The 20,430-nt window shown below is 34.9% G+C and overlaps 1 protein-coding gene across 1 annotated transcript in view; it reads right to left on the bottom strand.

Moving 5' to 3' along the window:
• Nucleotides 1-20,430, bottom strand: part of LOC126975575 (dystrophin, isoforms A/C/F/G/H) — a 657,038-nt gene that overhangs the window by 96,751 nt on the left and 539,857 nt on the right. The window contains exons 50-51 of the mRNA XM_050823519.1: nucleotides 17,965-18,088; nucleotides 15,587-15,753 (exon numbers count right to left, since the gene is read on the bottom strand). Coding sequence (XP_050679476.1) covers nucleotides 15,587-15,753; nucleotides 17,965-18,088 — 291 coding nt within the window. The remainder of the gene's footprint in view (nucleotides 1-15,586; nucleotides 15,754-17,964; nucleotides 18,089-20,430) is intronic.

Here is a 20,430-nt window from a genome sequence, read left to right as displayed (position 1 = left end):
GCCCTGGCCATTCAAATCTTAAGCCCAATCCTTGAAAGTTTGTGGTCTGAATCTAGAATCCATTTATGTTTAATTAATTGTAAGTGGCATGTTCACGCAACGGTAGACCATCTGCGTTATTAGCTTTTGCGCATGATAATAAAACGGTAAATGTCGTCTATCACAAGGTGCTTCATTGAAGAGTGCAACCCAAGCACCAAAATACACAGCCAAGAAAGAATCATTAACGAACTTGATTTTTTTATTTCCTTATATTTACTATCCTATTAAAATATTGAAATTAATTAAATCCAAAATCTGCTTATTTATTGCCTCTAAGGCGGAACAATGTTCACCGGGTCAGCTAGTATAGTATAAAATTTACTTTGCTGCAGATATAACACTTCTGCAATAAATGTTGTTAACAAACACTAATTAGACCAGCAAACATTGTACATAGAATTTTAAATTGGCTAGTTTCTCTAAAACTCAATTTCACTAAAACTAACCAAATCCAATATTGGAGTAATTTAAAATTCATGCAGCGTTTTTCGCTGTGAATCTCTGCAGTAATAGGCAGTATATTTTTATTACCGCCATCTAGTGACAGCCACTAAAACCACCATTCAATTAGCAATAAAGTATGGATTTAGTGTGAATTTCTCTATGAAATCTGTCGACACGTTCACAACTCTATGAAACTTAAATGGGAGATAGCTAATTGCACGGTGGTTATCCAGCTCATTAATATAACTTGTATTTTAGGACACCAACGAGTCGTTTTTTGAGTGTTATATCTATTTGTCAGTTCTTTAAATAATCAGCGGATCCGTACCCACAAATATTAGGATCCTTTTTGTATAACCATTACACGTTTTGGCTTTAGTTTCTGAAAACTCTTTTAGGGTTACTTTGTTATTGCTAATGAGACTTAAAATTTTATGTCTCAAAGACGAGTAGTTACAACTGCGACGCCGCTCAAAACTATGGGTTCAACCAGGAATAATAAGCGGCACTGTATTTGTAATAAGTAGGGCGTATCACTCACCATCAGACAAAAGTCTTGCTTGTCACTTTTTCTCATAAAAAAATCTGATTGTACATAATCACCGCCGATTCCCTTCAACAGCATATTGCAAACCTAGATTTCAACCTACCTTCTAAGTCATAAAAGCCAATTTTCATACCTGAAACAAAAAAGAAAATGTGTGTTAATAAGATCCACAATGTAGGGCAGAGATTACAGAAGACAGAGAACCTTTAATAATATTATATTGTTTCCTCAAATGAAAACTTAATTAGGTGGTTTGCCCATTTATGGCATGGTAATAAAGTAATGAACTGGCATTACCATTATTCCAAAAAGTTTGAAGTATATATATGACATAGAGCGGGCAGCACAAAGAAAAAATATAAAAAAAATGAGAGATAGAGCATTCCTCTATTCTCCTATATCCTATCCTATCCTATGTTATATCCGAATCTAATATTTCTTTCATGAATACGTCATGAGCTGTGTTAAAAAATTAACATCTCGTCTCCTCTCTCCGTTTGACAACCCTACTGTAGACGCGAAGATTAATGACTCTCATAATATTATTACATAAGGCGAAAACACCCATTTCAAGAATGTTATTAAGTCATTTTTAAGAATGGTGTCGAGCACGGGGTAGTGTATTTTTTGGCGCAGATAAAGTGTACATCGAGAAGTAGTGCGTAAAGCAAACGAGTAAGATAAATTATAAGAAATCAAAAATAAAAATAACTACGTAGGTAAATCCATAGACATTGAACACTCTAGCTTATAGACGACCTGGCAGCCCAGCATTATTGTTTGGCAAATAAGACTTAACGTCTCATAATGTCTCAAAGTGACAAATTCCATTCCATTTTTTTATGAAAAGGAGAACAAACGAGCGTAGGGAGTCATCTGGTGATACATGATCACCGCCACCCACATTCTCTTGTAACACCAGAGGAATCACAGGAGTGTTGCCGGACTTTAAGGAAGGTGTACGCGCTTTTTTTGAACGTACCCATTGTGGTGCCACTCAGAATATAGAATTCAATCAATTAACTGTTATAGTTTAGGTTTAAGTCAAATACTACATGATGCGAAAAATGTGTAAACATTACTGTGTTTCGGTCTGAAGGGCGCCGTAGCTAGTGAAACTACTGGGCGAATGAGATTTAACATCTTATTTTTCAAAGTGACGAGCGCAATTGTGGTGCCGCTCAGAATTTTTGAGTTTTTCAATAATCCTGAGCGGCAATGCATTGTAATGGGTAGGACGTATCAGTGACCATTACCTGAACGTCCTGCTCGTCTCGTCCCTTATTTACATAAAAAAAATGAGGAGACAAGCCGGTCTTCACTAGTTTAATTAAAAAAGCTATACGTAACCACAGTTCACACATCACAGATTTACGCTGCACAGGAAATTATTCTTTATGGAAATATGATACTGTGAGCACTGAGCAACGAATTATTGGATTTATATTTTTAAAGTCTTCTCATATCATGTTCTAAAGTAATTAAAAATCGCCAAGGTGATTTTTAATTGGGTAATTAATTTTAAGCTACTAAGGATGGGTTGCATTATATTAGCTGTTATAGTTAAGGTTTAAGTCAAATTTAACGTTAGCAGTAACGCTGACTTTAACATAGACTGCAGAATGTCTTGCATCATCGCATCGTATTCCTTAGCATACTTCAAGTGAAATATCAAGTCAATATCTAATATTAATTTGAAACTTTTGACATAAACCGATATGCGCACAAAATTTTCATACAAATTGGTGCAGCCGTTTTGGAGGAATTTGGTAAGAAACACCGGGACACGAGAATTTTATATATTGTATAATCAATATATATCTAATTAATAACTGTTACGATCTAGCCGTCTACTATAATATTATTTTTTACCTTATGTTTTGAGTACTATCATTTATTTATTTTTATTTATTACATAATTATTGTATTTAATAATGGAAGCACTTGTGGCTGTTATCGCGACGGCCGCCTTATTGAAGGTAGCTACTGAAAATCAGTGTTGGGTGATATCCAACTAATATGCTGAGTAGCAAACCTTTTTGGGACATAACACTGCAAACACCACCTTATTATGTTGATATAGAATAAGCCTTACTTTAGTTTTTTAATGTATGTTAGTTTTACTTAGATTAGGCATATTATAGTAATTTTTAAGATAAGTTTTTTCATATTATTTGTTATTATATTTTGTAAATGTTCACGTGTATTTGTAGTGTTACATGTCCCTATTTAGCTATTTAACATTAACAAAAGCTATGACCGGCGAAGATTTTGACAATTTTTACATGACGTCATGTAAAAATTGTCAAATGTTGCAACTCAATTTTTGTGCAACCGGTGCTTTTACATGTTTGTTATCGCTACAGATAGTTGGTGTAAACCAGTCTAAATGTATTATTTTTTTTTTCATGGAATAGGAGGACAAACAAGCGTACGGGTCACCAGGTGTTAAGTGATCACCGCCGTCCACATTATCTTGCAACAGCAGAGGAATCACGAGAGCGTTGCCGGCCTTTAAGGAAGGTGTAAGAAAGAAAGAAAGAAAAAAAAAGCACTTATTTCAACACACACAAATAACAAATTGGAGCAACTTACAATATATACAAATATAAAATCAATCCAACAATCTTACTAACGAGCAGACTATTAACATTTTTGGGAGATGGAATTCCGTGAAAAAGAAGGCTGACGAGCATATGGGTCACCTGGTGTTAAGTGATCACAGCCGCCCACATTCTTGTGCAACACCAGAGGAATTACAGGAGCGTTGCCGGCCTTTAAGGAAAGTGTACGCCCTTTTTTTGAAGGTACCCATGTCGTATCGTCCCGGAAACACCGCACAAGGAAGCTCATTCCACAGCTTTGTAGTACGTGGAAGAAAGCTCCTTGAAAACCGAACTTATAGGTATTAATTTTCTGGTTGATTGCTGTGAGCTACTTAAATGTTGCTGAAGTCATTTTATCAAGGACACAATAGGCAATGGGATCATTCACAACACATCGGCACGTTTTGGAAGTAGTAATATGCAAGCATTATTGTGCGGCAAATGAGACTTGGCTAGGGTTACTATGGATGCGAGTTCTGACGAAAATTTGTTCTGACGAGTACGTCCGACGAACGACGTCGTGCATGTTCTGACGCGTTCGTCGTTGCCAGTGTAAACACTGTCATTGGATACCAGGCATTTGTTTCTTCTGACGAATCCGTCAGAACTCGTCAGAACAATTTTTCGTCAGAACTCGCATCCATAGTAACCCTAGCCTTAGTGTCTCATCACGTCTCAAAGTGACAAGCTCCATTGTGGTGCCTCTCAGAATATAGAGTTCAATCAATTAGCTGTTATAGTTAGAGCTTAACTCAATTTTAACATTAACAGTACAGCTGACTTTAACATAGACTGTGGAATGTGTTGCACCATCGTATTTTTTTATATGTAAAATAAGGGACGAGGCGAGCAGGACGTTCAGCTGATGGTAATTGATACGCCCTACCCATTACAATGCAGTGCCGCTCAGGATTCTTGAAAAACCCAAAAATTCTGAGCGGCACCACAATTGCGCTCGTCACCTTGAGACATAAGATATTAGGTCTCATTCGCCCAGTAATTTCACTAATAAATAATTTAACTACGGCGCTACGGTATTGAATGGCATAGTTAAAGTTAAAAAGCGATATATAATCAAGTCAATACCGAATATTTATTTGAAACTTTTTAGCTATTAGCTATTTAACATGAAGAATAGCTTTAACCGGCGAATATTAGCCGGTTGCGGTTAACTTATAAAGTTATGACGTCGTTAAAAAATTGCCGAATGGTGCAATGAATTTTTTGTTTAACCGCTATTTTGACTATTTTGTTATTGCTAAAGTTAGTTAGTTCAACCGAGCCTAAGACATTAAGATACTGCATTAAAGAAAAAAGATCATAATTACATACCTATAACAATATAGGCCTTACGTTGCACAAAGCACATAGATCGTGTACAGGACAGACAAGCGTGAGCATGAATATATTAAATGGAGTGATGACTGAAGCCTGACGGAGACTGCGATAAGGCTGTGGCGCTTGTTAATAGATATTATCATTAGTGTCTTGTACCGCTATCTATGGCCCGGTATGACTACCGTTTCCGCAATTAGACTACTTAATAGAGAGTATTCCTTATGATATTTTAATTCATATAAATGATTTGAGTTTTTTTTAGCTCCTCCGCCAATATTTGTTTTTAAAGAATTCGACACGTGTTTCGCCTCTACACGAGGCATCCTCAGAACGTGTTGTCTCGCCAAAATCTGGTACGAGCCTGCGAGGCATCCTCAGGACGTGTCGTCTCGCCAAAATCTGGCACGAGACTGAGTAGAGGCGAAACACGTGTCGAATTGTTTAAAGACAAATATTGGCGGAATTAACACTAAAGAAAAATCAAATCATTTATATAATTCTGGATTTTCGCAAAGTAACGCCTACTTCAATAAAAATACTTTTATTCAATAAATTATTTCGCTATATGTTATAAAAATATTCAACGCTGAATAAGTACCTATAGTTTTTATATGACGATATCGAGCTCGAGCCAAACCACTCCCTGATATTTTCCGCTCTCCGCCAGGTCTGAGTTTTCATCCGTCGCGTTTCGACTCTTGCAGAATTAACCAGATGATAACGGTTAAAAAGCACACCTCTAACGCTTTTTCGGACGAAGTAGGTAATAAAAACAAACCGATTTTAACCGTTTCATTTAAAACCAGTTCGAAACCATGTTCAAACTCATAAGCAATTTTTTCGTGTAGGTCAAAAAAAGAAACATATAAGTTAAACATTTCTATATTTAACAATTTACCACCAGTTCGGAAGAGTTGAGCATTAGTGAGAAGAAGTGATGAAAAATCATGTTCTTGGTACTCTTGTACTTTGCATTACACCCTCGATTTGATTCTGGAAAACTCGTCTAGATTGACATTTCTAAAATAAACAATCGACATTCGTTCTACAACAATGCTTAAATAATGGTAAACAGCTCCCTTGTGCGGTGTTTCCGGGACGATACGATATGGGTACCTTCAAAAAAAGCGCGTACATCTTCCTTAAAGGCCGGCAACGCTCCTGTGATTCCTCTGGTGTTGCAAGAGATTGTGGGCGGCGGTGATCACTTAATACCATGTACGCTCGTTTGTCCTCCTATTCCATAAAAATAAAAATAAAAATTGGAGGTAAAATTATGAAGTTAACTAGCATGCAAATAGAATGAGAAAAAAAATAGTTACAAATCTAGATCCTTCAAAGACATATTGTAAAATTGGAGGTCATAAAGCATTGTGAAAATTGATATATTATACGAGAGAAATATCAGCAATATTTCCGCTGATCGCTTTTCTTAGGTCACAAACACCGAACCTTTACCCATAATGTATTTTCTAAAACGCATACTGAAATTCTTTGTAACATCACACCTACAGTATCAAAACACATTGAAATTCTGAAAGCATTTTATATAAAAAATGAAGAACAGGATAAAATCTATAAAGAATCCGTTTCAGTCGTTATAGTAATGCTAACGAGTCGGGGATCGAACTTTGCCGCAATCACATTTAGAGGGGTGTGGTCATTTGTATCGATAATTTAATAGTAATTAGTTGGTAAGCAACAGTTTTGCGTCAGTTTTTTTTAAGTAATTAAAGATTTGCATCCAAATCAATCAATGTAATGTTATTAGGAATTATGGATAAATAAAAAAAAAATATTGAATTAGGCGTTACTTTGCGGAAATCCATAATTATAAAAATGATTTAAGTTTTCTTTAGTGTTAATTCACGAGTCTCGTGCCAGATTTTGGCGAGACAACACGTCCTGAGGATGCCTCGTGTAGAGGCGAAACACGTGTCGAATTGTTTTAAAAAACAAATATTGGCGGAATTAACACTAAAGAAAACTTAAATCATTTGTATATGAATAAATATTTAAACTATAGCTTCACGAAACAACGTAACACACTTATTATTTCGTGCAATTATAGCAGCAGAAAAGTTTTATGAATATCCATTTTATTTTTATTTTGGTATAGCTATTTAACATTTATTTGAAGTATTCGTGTCATATCAACCTCAATTTATTATTGTCTATGTGTTCGAGGAATGCACCCTTATATGGCGTTTGTGTTTAGTGTGTTTTTTTTTACTAACTTAATTACCATTACACAAAAAATATAAAAATTCTGTCTTATATATATTATAATAAATTATTTAAGCACCGAGTCAGAACCTATTAATCTACAAAATGTGTGGTTTTGATTATCGATATGTTGGTTATCGTTATACTGTTTACGGCACATCACTAGTGTACACTCATCGATTCACAAGTGGTCGCATAACGACTCCGATAACGAAGCATCGACATTGTTACCGGCGAGCATCGAATGCGGCTTCCTTGTCATTATTATTTTATGCAATCATTCATCACACACCATTATACCAAATGTGTTGTGCTTACTTATTTATTACAATTTACATTATATTCAAGATCAGCTCACAAAGTTGGACAATTTCATTTTGAACCTATCCTTTATCGGAAAATCACCCAAATTTGACAGCAACAGTGCGAAATATGTATGTGGATGCTCATCAACTAGACAACTGTAACTATAATAATAATATTGACACACTCACAAAAAAAAACACGATTCACGTATTTAAACTTCTCATTCGCTTAAACAAAGGCTATGTCTAACTATTCCATTCACAGTGGTGTTAGACTACCATCTGTCTATAGAACAAATATATCAAAGTTCGTAATAGACCTGGAGTTCACAGAATTCCTAATTAGCATAGTTAGACAAACTTTGCCGCAAAATGCCGTATGCTTAAGCAATGAGTTTGAATTTAGTAATAGACGACATATCTTTGGTTATCTAAATACGGAAGACGCAAACGACAGGCTTCTATGAAATCGAAAATACAAAAGAGACATCAAACCATAAAGAGTCGCTGGTGCAATAGGTGGCGCTGGTGGTAGAACGATAGAAATGTAAATAATAAAAATATTATTCGTTTTTTTAAATGAAAATAAGGGACGAGACGAGCAGGACGTTTAGCTGATGGTAATTGATACGCCATGCCCATTACAATGAAGTGTCGCTCAGGATTCTTGAAAAACCCAAAAATTCTGAGCGTCACTACAATTGCGCTCGTCACCTTGAGACATAAGATGTTAAGTCTCATTTGCCCAGTAATTTCACTAGCTACGGTGCCCTACAGACCGAAACACAGTATTGTTACACATAATCGTATGGGTAAAACTGTTGATTCATAGGACGGGGCTCCGGGTTCAAACCCTGCATTCCACGTGCAAAAATGTACTCGGTCTTCGAATATATACAGGCTGTAATTGTTAAGTGTGACCAGGCCGTTATTATGTAACTATTAGAGATATCAAAAAACTTTAAACTGAAAGTACGTTAGTAGGTACGTAACCTAATCAATAAAATGACACCAAAAACTTTTGAAAAGAAGGTATGGGATTAGTATAGAGTTTTTTGTTTCCATATTGTGAATGGTTTTATTAGCTTCGTACTGATATTAGGAAACTACTTTATAAGGAAACTAAGGTCCACAGTGCGGTTTTTAAGGAGCTTTCTTCCACGAACTACAAAGCTGTGGAACGAGCTTCTTTGTGCGGTGTTTCCGGGACGATACGACATACCTTCGGGTACCTTAAAAAAAGCGTGTAAGTACACCTTCTTTAATGGCCGGCAACGCCCCTGTGATTCCACTGGTGTTGCAAGAGAATGTGGGCGGCGGTGATCACTTAACACCAGGTGACCCGTACACTCCTTTGTCCTCCTTTTCCATAAAAAAAACTGCTTATTAACCTAACAAAGTAATAAACCTTTTAATTGAATAGTATTTATTTCATAGTATGTACAACATTTTCTATTCGAAGTGTCGTCCTTGCTGTGCGATACACTGCCTTTTCACTAATCTCATACTAAATGTACGAAGTGTTTAATATCAAAATTTTGAATACTTCTCGTTTGATTATTTAAAAGTTTTTGATGCCATGTTACTTCTTAGGTAACGTACTTTCGATATCAGTTTTAAAGTCTTTTGATAACTGTAATAGGTAAATAATGGCCTGGTCAACTTAACGATTAGGTACATCCTGTATACACTTATTCGACGCTTGATAAAGTTGCCTCAGGTATGATGGAGGTAAAATGTAAGATGAGTAGGTATTATCACTTATCATTAGTTATTCGCACACTCGTTTGTTCTTTTGTCAAAATATGTCTCAATTGAGCCATTGGTTATACCGTTACATTCAAAATATGATAATTATAAACATAACTCTAAAAGTAAAGGATGGAGGATCGAACCTAGGGCGCCATAGAGATTGTCAACTGTTCCACCCATAACGTCACCGATATTAGAAAATACAGTCCATTTATGCGAATTGCCTCGTTTGTCTATTACTGTACTTACATTAACACTATTACCGAGTGTTATTTACTGTCAACGCTCAAAGCCTGCAATTAATTTACAACCAAATTTCGACATGGCATTATGCACTTTAGTGCTATTTATTTAAAGATTCTTTTGGTAAATGAGAACCAATAGAGCTTGTGTATCTGATGGTAACATTTGCATAGGCTCCTAAGCAACATTTGACGAATTCTATTCCTATTGGCTCATGTCGAGTCGATCTGACATGACTGCAAAAAGCAGTTTGGTTGAATATAACAAAAAGTCCTTTGAGAATTACATGGGCCTTGAACGACACACCTCGAGATAGTGAGAATGATAATTTAGTTTATGGCGTAAACAAAACAAACTTACATATGAAATCATAGGGGCTTAGTTAAGGGTATAATTGTAAATGACTCTGGTACGTATGACACGACGAACTTCATCGTAACCTAAAAGTAGATCTTGTCATGGTAAATATATAAAAAAGTGTGTTTGTACCTTTGTACGCACGCAATCTTGTTTGGCGTAATAAATAAAAATCCTTAGTAAAATTATTCCTCGTGTTATTTTACAGTTGTAGAAAAAACAATTTAATAATAAAGAAGGTATTAAATACAACCAAAAAAAATATTATTATACTGCATAATTTAGTTAAATAACGTGTAAGTAATTAAATATCATTAAATTATTTTTCAACAGTTAGAGAGGACTTATTTTTTTTAAACTTGTATTAAAATTGAAATTTATTTAATGCTCGTCCATTGGTTCTGGTTCAGTAGAAATAGTATAAATGAGTTACAAGAGGCTTCTAGTTGACAAGCTAATGTCAGGGTGTCGAATTTAAGTGACGGTGTGCGGGCGAATCGTAAAAATTCACTCTGATAATTAAACACTATCCCCCTTATTCATAATGGTCCGCTAACTTAAAACAGCCGCTAAGGAGTGTTTTTTCATTTTGACTTAGGTCAATAGAAGAAGACAGAGTGAGAATTAGCAATGCTTTAAGTTAGCAGACTATTATGAATAAGGGGGTATGTCTTCCGGTACGTATTTTCAATTAATAATTAATTCAAATAATTCAAATAGTTATATTATATTCGCATCATACATATTTATTTATATTGATGAATTCATTGTACTCAATAACTGTATTAATTATTTTATTTTTTACTTGCTAAGGGAAGTTGAAACGTTTGAGTATTTTGTTGCTTTCAAATATTTTTATTTAAAATAGTTTGTAAAATAACGAAGCTAATAATATACAGGGTGATTGTTGAGAAGGGCGGTGATGGCTAAGTTGGAAACTACGAGACTTAGAGAAAAGTCATGAAAGGAGTTATGCCCTCGATTTATAAGAAACTAATAACTGCATATTTAGTTTTCTAAAATTTCGTATTCTTTTGACGGAAATCGACCCGAATGATTTTCAAAAAAAAATATCATTCTGTATTATCGGACCAATGGACTCTGTTGCTGATCAATCTTTGCAAAGATATCTATTACTAAAAATTACAGCAAATAGAAAAAACTTACAAATTGCTTCTCATGTCTCAGTTTTACCTAACAAATAAGTTCCTCAAAATGGTTTCCGTTGACTCCAATGCATAAGTTTATGCGTCTCTCTAATAATCTTACTGCATTTGATACCGTGAGAGGCTTTAAGGTACGGACAGACGTGCTCATTACTAGCATGAAAGCATGCTTTTATTGAGCATGTGCTCATTAGTAGCACGTGTGTACTGTAATGAGCATACTTATTTAGAGCATGCTACCTGAGGCGCGGGTTGAAGGGGGCGTGCTCCGAGCGCATCTGAACAGGTTTGCTTATTAGCATGCTATTATCGATTTGATCTCGATCCGCGGCGGGCGACTATAATTATTTTATTGATATACATCCATTTTGTCCAAGAGCCTGGTGCCAAATAGCAGCAAGTCTGTCCGGTACGTTTGCTTTGAGCATGCTTATTTATGAGTATGCTTAAGCAAGCATGCTTATTGCTGTCAAATGTGAACAGTTGCATGAGCATGCTAACTTTAAGCATACTTAAAAGCACGCTTTTTTTGAGCACATCTGTCCGTACCTTTATCCGCGATAGAATATCAACAAAAATAGTAAGATTTCTAACAAAAACTTTGAATCAGAGTTGAGTTTTCTTCTGTGTTAAGATAATAAAACAGAAAAATTTTGGTCCTCCTTCATAGAGTGTATATCAGTTTCTTGATACATGTTCACATTAAAAACTAAACTTTTCCGAAGCGGTAGTAATAGTTAAGTGTCAATTTTTGACTTAGATATGTGAAAATGGGACTGTCGGATTTGTTTTTAAGTTCTATGAATTGAAAAAAGAAACATTTCATACAAAAGCATCGTACAAGATACAACACAATGTACTTTCTAGGTACCTACTACATATTTATAAAAGAACAAAAATAATATTAATTACTTTCAATTACATTAACATACCTTTGCATCTATAATACCATCTAGTATAATAAATATAATAACTAGCAATGTGTTGTAAATAAATGTAAAAAAGTTATGTAGGTCGTATAAACTAAACTTGAATTTTAGTTTTTAAGTTGAGCTACTTAGTTCGCCCAACGAAAAATCATTTATGCAGAACTTAACCATTTGTTGTACTGTTCTGTCTCCTATTGTATTTACATGCATAGTTACTCATTGAAATTGTAATTAATCTTAATAGGTACGGTACAATCAACTCGGATATAAATAATTTTGGAACAGACACTAGAATTATACGTGAAATATTTTCAAGTACCAAAAATTTCTCTTAATATTTTAAATGTATGACAGAAAACATGAAGAACAAAGTCATATCTATATAAAAGGCTAACAAAACCTTATCGAAAATTGCTAAGATCAATGTAAAAAAATGAAATTAAAAGTTAAAGTAATCCAAGTACACCTTGCCATTAATTGAATTTGGACGAGTTTTCATTTTCACACTCCATAACAACAAAATATACCAGTTTTTACATTATTTAATTTATTCTTAATTTTAATACAAGTTTAAAAAAAATAAGTCCTCTCTAACTGTTGAAAAATAATTTAATGATATTTAATTACTTACACGTTATTTAACTAAATTATGCAGTATAATAATATATTTTTTGGTTGTATTTAATACCTTCTTTATTACTAAATTGTTTTTTCTATAACTGTAAAATAACACGAGGAATAGTTTTATTAAAGATTTTTGATTTATTACGCCAAACAAGATTGCGTGCGTACAAAGGTACAAACACACTTTTTTATATATTTGCCATGACAAGATCTACTTTTAGGTTACGATGATGTTCGTCGTGTCATACGTACCAGAGGCATTTACAATTATACCCTTAACTAAGCCCCTATGATTTCATATGTAAGTTTGTTTTGTTTACGCCATAAACTAAATTATCATTCTCACTATCTCGAGGTGTGTCGTTCAAGCCCCACGTAATTCTCAAAGGACTTTTTGTTATATTCAACCAAACTGCTTTTTGCAGTCATGTCAGATCGACTCGACATGAGCCAATAGGAATAGAATTCGTCAAATGTTGCTTGGGAGCCTATGCAAATGTTACCATCAGATACACAAGCTCTATTGGTTCTCATTTACCAAAAGAATCTTTAAATAAATAGCACTAAAGTGCATAATGCCATGTCGAAATTTGGTTGTAAATTAATTGCAGGCTTTGAGCGTTGACAGTAAATAACACTCGGTAATAGTGTTAATGTAAGTACAGTAATAGACAAACGAGGTAATTCGCATAAATGGACTGTATTTTCTAATATCGGTGACGTTATGGGTGGAACAGTTGACAATCTCTATGGCGCCCTAGGTTCGATCCTCCATCCTTTACTTTTAGAGTTATGTTTATAATTATCATATTTTGAATGTAACGGTATAACCAATGGCTCAATTGAGACATATTTTGACAAAAGAACAAACGAGTGTGCGAATAACTAATGATAAGTGATAATACCTACTCATCTTACATTTTACCTCCATCATACCTGAGGCAACTTTATCAAGCGTCGAATAAGTGTATACAGGATGTACCTAATCGTTAAGTTGACCAGGCCATTATTTACCTATATAACAGATATCAAAAGACTTTAAAACTGATATCGAAAGTACGTTACCTATGAAGTGACATGGCATCAAAAACTTTTAAATAATCAAACGAGAAGTATCCAAAATTTTGATATTAAACACTTCGTACATTTAGTATGAGATTAGTAGAAAGGCATTGTATCGCACAGCAAGGACGACACTTCGAATAGAAAATGTTGTACATACTATGAAATAAATACTATTCAATTAAAAGATTTATTACTTTGATAGGTTAATAAGCAGTTTTTTTTATGGAAATGGAGGACAAACGAGTGTACGGGTGTTAAGTGATCACCGCGCTCACATTCTCTTGCAACACCAGTGGAATCACAGGGGCGTTGCCGGCCTTTAAAGAAGGTGTACTTACACGCTTCTTTTAAGGTACCCGAAGGTATGTCGTATCGTCCCGGAAACACCGCACAAAGAAGCTCGTTCCACAGCTTTGTAGTTCGTGGAAGAAAGCTCCTTAAAAACCGCACTGTGGACCTTAGTTTCCTTATAAAGTAGTTTCCTAATATCTGTACGAAGCTAATAAAACCATTTACAATATGGAAACAAAAAACTCTCTACTAATCCCATACCTTGTTTTCAAAAGTTTTTGGTGTCATTTTATTGATTAGGTTACGTACCTACTTACGTACTTTCAGTTTAAAGTTTTTTAAAATCTCTAATAGTTACATAATAAAAGCCTTTATAGACGGATATCCTTTCAGATATTTTGATATTGTAATACTTTATATCCGGAGCACATTATTCTTTCATTTCTCATAATAATAACTAACGACACATTTTGATAAATAACTTAGATTATCGATACTGAGAATACCCCACATTATCGGTCTGAAAATTCAAATTCAAATATTTTTATTCAAAATAGGATTTAAAACCACTTATGAAAGTCAAAAAAAAACTACCACTCATTCGAAATAATATGCCTCAGCGAGCCTATATTTTTTTCCTTAATATAGTTACAATATATCTATGTAGTATGGGTCAATAAAATTTATAATTAAATAACCTAAGGGCGTTCGCTTCATAACCAGTCTGTGAAATAAAAAAAAAGCATTTATGTCCTAGTAACCCTTACCACATAAACGTTTTTAACAATACTTTTGAATTTGGTAACACATTAGAATAACCCTCATCTGCAGCACAAAGATAGTATTAACACTGGCTGCACCGCCCCATAACAATAAAAATAGGACACACAATATATTATATAGGACATGATTCTATGAAAATAACTAAAATAAATTAGTCGCGCCGTATCTATGTCTATGTTGTCAAGTTGCCTAGTTTTTAAACCACATAAACATTTTTTAACACAAATCCTTAAATATGGGGGCCATATTGAAAGATATTGAAGCCCCATAGCAAATTGGAATCGCGAAAAAGCGGTAGTATTGCTATTAAAAACACAGCTTTCTGATGCTCAAAAACTCATTAATACTTATTAAAGTCAACGATTTTGAAATTACGAGAACAGCATGACTATTGACTGCAGGATTAGCATATATCAATTAACGATATGAATGAGTGTCGCCATCTATATACTTCAAAACCATTTAAAACCATTGATTCGTTTATAGTTTTCTCAACACAAAGTAGATGGCGTTATTACAAGAATTTTATATTCGACCAAGTAGCTCGATCAAAATGAATGAATTGAATTATCTTGTTGCCGTATTGGCAGGAATACAAAGATAATTAATATATTAATATACATTATACTACTACTGCTAACTAACTAACGCTTACGACTTTATACCCGTGACGATACATCAGTTTTACAACATTTTCTCAGAAAGTAGAGCTTTGTATGTGTATTTAGACTGTGTTAAGTTATATTTTCTGCATTAGTTTCTGTTTTCCTCCTGAATGAATATAGCTTCAAACGAAACATTATTATTAATTTGAAATTTCAAACACAACTCATTTATCCGTACTTATACGTTCATACGAGCAACATACCTGTACAGTATCATCCAGGCATCTCCCCCAGGCGTCGCTGCGGTCGACCAGGGAATTCCACTTGTCGGCCAACTTTGCAACCTCCCGGCGTATCGACCTGGCCAGTTCTCGAGCCTGCTCCTCAGCAGAACGATATCCTCGAGAGTCACCTTCGCTTTCACGGCTCGCTGTAACAAAGAAAATTTCAAACATGTGTTATTTGAACTTTTAGTGGGTATATAAAAGTAAACAATATACTTCTTGTATAAAACTTAGTTGAGCACCAATTATTTAAGCATTATCATTGAATACTTGTTATTACCCCAACCTACTTTTAACATAATTCAAAGTCCCAGAGACATGTATACCTTTACAGTTCTACTGAATGTAGCTCCTTAAATGACTATTTGAATAGAAACTCACCACTTCAATTATGTTCTTTAATTATTTTGTAACGACGCGAACGTAGTGCTTGGTAAAGGTGAGGGAATTTTTATCAAAGGAAAGGATTTGATTAGACTTAAGAGGTAATTTATAGAAATATTGTATATAAAATTTGTGTTTTATAATATTAAATTGTATAATAATTATTATTAAAAAAGAATTGGCAACACTGTACATATAAAGAGACTACATAATTATATGTACATTTTTAAAAAGATTTTCGAAATTTTCGATTCTTTATTTTTATTTTTCCAATGTTTAAAAGATGAGTAAGTAGGTATATGAAAATAAAACTTATTGTATTGTTATTAAACTTTCTCTGAAATAATTAGCAAGTGCAATTCTTTGTCAGTAATAAATTCCCTTTGATGTCACTCAGTTACTACACATAACCTTTCGTTATTAGCCCATGTAATTGGTCAATCGCCAGTTGGAATCCCTTACTGCCAATATTGCTTTGATTGCGAATCGTCTGGAACGTATTAAACTCTTGATAGTCGATCGATCATCTACGATCAATAATAGTTCAGCATACCAATACCTTAATATATAATCAGAAACGCAAGCATAATGTCTTTGTACCTAATTATAGTTGTATACATTACGCATATAATATAATACAGTTTAATAAAAAAGATCTGCTAATGTCGGACTAATTTAATATATAAATTAAAATAACGCATCAATACCCTTGGGCAAACACAGCACCATCTTTCTATACGAGTGTGTAGGAAGGGTCAGAATAAAGGATGTAGGCTGCAATGGCAGGATTCTTTCCGACAGTATGGCAGTGTTATCTGCGCTGAAGAGGTACGCCTTAACTTAAACGTTGGACCATTGTCTTACCAATCCTTGGAACGAATTCCCTCGGAAAATGGGGTGACTCTACAATGGAGCAAGAGGACACAGTGGTTTTTTTCATGACAATAAGGGACGATACGAGCAGGATTTTCAAATGATGATAATTGATGCTTCTTGCCCTCATGATTCTTGAAAAATGCAAAAAATTGGCACTACTATTGCGCTCGTTACCATGAGACATAAGATTTTAAGTCTCAATTGCCCAGTAATTTCAAAAGCTACGGCACCCTTTAGACCGAAACACAATACTGCTTACACATTACTGCTTCATGTGCCAAATCAGGGGGGTTATTTGCGTAATTGCGTAGAGACATCGCTTCATTGTATGTCCTCTACCACAAGTTAGGATATCATCCTCACCATCTGGATGTGTATGGCTCCTTCACAGTGCGGTTTGCAAGGAGCTGTCTACCACGTACTACAAAGCTGTGGAATGTGGAGGGTCCGTAGCTACTACGTAAGTCGGTACTGGCTAGGAGCCGATCCAATTCCAAGCCAACAGATATGTTTGAAGCGTTTAAGCAAAAAGCATTTATCGTGAACTATAATGTCAAATGTCAAATGAACTTCCTTGTGCGGTGTTTCCGGGTCGATACGACATGGGTACCTTCAAAAAAAGGGCGTACACTTTCCATAAAGGCCGCCAACGCTCCTGAAATTCCTCTGGTGTTGAACGAGAATGTGGGCGGCGGTGATCACTTAACTAGGTGATCCGTACGCTCGTTTGTCTTCCTTTTCCATAAAAAAAAATTAGGTGCCCCCGTAATGCACCATACTACCAACAGAAATGTTAAAACTAATTAAAGTTACAATACTCGTTAACTAATGAGTTAGCGAAGGAATGCCTTTAGGAATAAAAATATTTTACACGGAATTTCATCTCCCGAAAATGTCAATAGTCCGCTCGTTAATAAGATTGTTGGATCGATTTTATTTTTTTGCTTGGCACAAAATTGATAATGTCAAGTTCTTACAACAAAAAGGTTATATTTGTCACTTTTATTTGTTTCTTCTCGTTTTCATGTACTGAGAGTTTAATTTTGTATAGTGACGGAATAAAAGTTAGTATAAAATAACAGTGATGGAGTACATACGTTCTGTATCGCTGGTATCCGAGAGTGGTGGTTCATTGGCGACGTATTGTCTTCCGCTCAGAAGGTTACTCTCCACTACAGGGCGCTTGTCTTCCAACTGTCTTCTAAACGCTCTATGGTCATCCTGAAAAAAAAAATGTATTTCTGAATTTGTTACCTATGGCACTAACTTACTAAGCAAAGAAGCGTAAGGTCACTTAATGGTGGATGATCTTGATGAAAAGAAATACTTGCTATGTATATATTTCAGAAACAATGTCGAATCGAAATAGTACTTTAAAGAATTTTGCCTGAATAATACCCAGGCAATACGAAAATACTACTGAAAAGGTTTTATTAAAATTTTGCATGAATCTTAACAATAGATCGGGACAACATACATGCTACTTATTATCAAAGTACTCTTGCTGCTCTATAGCGTCCACGTAGACAATGTCACCGGTAGCAACTAGTCTTCTCGTGTACGAATGTATCTGCAGCATTCTTACGTTACCAGTGGGAGGCTCCTTTGCACAGGATACCGGCTATATTATGAGTACCACAACGCCGCCTTTTTCTGCCGTGAAGCAGTAATGTGTAAGCATTACTGTGTTTCGGTATGAAGGGCGCCGTAGCTAGTGAAATTACTGGGCAAATGAGACTTAACATCATATGTCTCAAGGTGACGAGGGCAGTTGTAGTGCCGCTCAGAATTTTTGAGTTTTTCAAGAATCCTGAGCGGCACTACATTGTAATGGGCAGTGGCATCCTGTGCAAAGGAGCCTCCCAGGCTTCTCGCCTTTGTTTCTTCATGTTTTTTATGGACAAGTGTATAATTTGGATTATCTACCTAAATTGTATAAAATATAATGCTGCTTGGGAACTGAAGCATACATATAATTTTATAAGTTACCTGTTTGTTATTTATAATAATTAAGTATAATATAAATTAAGTATTTGTTATTTTAAATTCCTGTAAATACAGGCGATATCTGTTAAAAAACGTGTTACTACTGTTATTTCTAGGTTTTAATGTACACTGGTAATATACACCTGTAATAATTATGATAGTAAAGAAATTTCAAATCAATCAGTCAGTTGTAACGCATCGAGAGATGATGGTGTTTCAGCGTCATTAAGCGAACCACTAAGTTATAGAACTATCTTACCACATATTTTCTGAACAAAATAATCTGATCCTTCAAGGCTAGAGTAAATCCTCGTCCTCATTTTGACTTACCATCAAGGAAAATCATGCTATCATATAAAAATATAAGCTCGCACCATAAATGAAAACAATTTTGATAAAATTTTGAATCAGCAACCGATACGGTGACACGAATCATCACCCTCTGCAATTGGAAATTGGAGGAGGAATTATTTCATCGTCGTAAACCAAATATTGGCCATTAAGTTGCGAAACTATCCCGATAATGTCCCAATAAAGGAATGTCATCAACATTACCGCGTCTTGGCAATGCGTGCACCCATAAATAATGATATATTGCAAATTGTGATTAACGTCCGTGATAAAGCAGATATTGAGATGCATGCCGTGCTTGCATTTTTATCATGATAATTTGGAAATCACGAAGAAGCGATATTTATTTAAACGAGCGTACGGGTCACCTGGTGTTAAGTGATCACCGCCGCCCACATTCTCTTGCAACACCACAGGGTTCACACGAGCGTTGCCGGCCTTTTAGGAAGTTGTAGGCGCTTTTTTTGAAGGTACTGAGTGCCCGAAACACCGCACAAAGAAGCTCATCCCAAAGCCTTGTAGTACGTGGAAGAAAGTACCTTGAAAACGAATGGCTTATCGAAAACATAACATGAATGAGTCTGTATGGGATGCAACACACCTTACAAATTAATTTGTTATGAATACATGTATTGATTCGCTTTTGAGTTTCTTATATTATGTTATTATTCCCACAAGCTCTCTTTTTTCTAACATTCAGATTCTGTTATTTATAATGATTTTGATACACGAGATCGTCATTTTTTGCAAATATGCAACCGATTCAGGATGTCAATTTCCATAGTTAGATTTTATTACATTATTAAAGTCACTGGAGCCCTATTACCAAATTCGAAATACGAAGTTTCGATTGACGGATCGTACATTTTCCTATTACGAAAGTATTTCGGATCCGAATATCGATACGAAGTTCGCGATGAGACATTTTGACTTTCGTTTACCTTATCCCCAAATTCACTTGAAATTATTGTGATCGTAACTACAACTTCGATTTAAATGGTTATGTCTATGGTTCCGATACGAAATCCGTCCGGACTATTCGGATCCGAAGTAATTTAGTGATAGGATTTAATTCGAAGTTCGTCGTTCTTTCGTTTCCCACCGAAACTTCGGCTTTCAATTTTGGTAATAGACCTCCTGGTGCTGGGAAAGGAATTCATTCTACATAAATTTTGGATATGATCATAAATGAAGTCGGGCTAAAATTGAGAGTAAGAAAGAATAAT

This window comes from Leptidea sinapis, chromosome 36 (genome assembly GCF_905404315.1).
Source record: "Leptidea sinapis chromosome 36, ilLepSina1.1, whole genome shotgun sequence".
In the NCBI taxonomy this organism is placed as follows: Eukaryota; Metazoa; Arthropoda; class Insecta; order Lepidoptera; family Pieridae; genus Leptidea; species Leptidea sinapis.
This window is presented reverse-complemented; position numbering and strand designations above follow the sequence as displayed.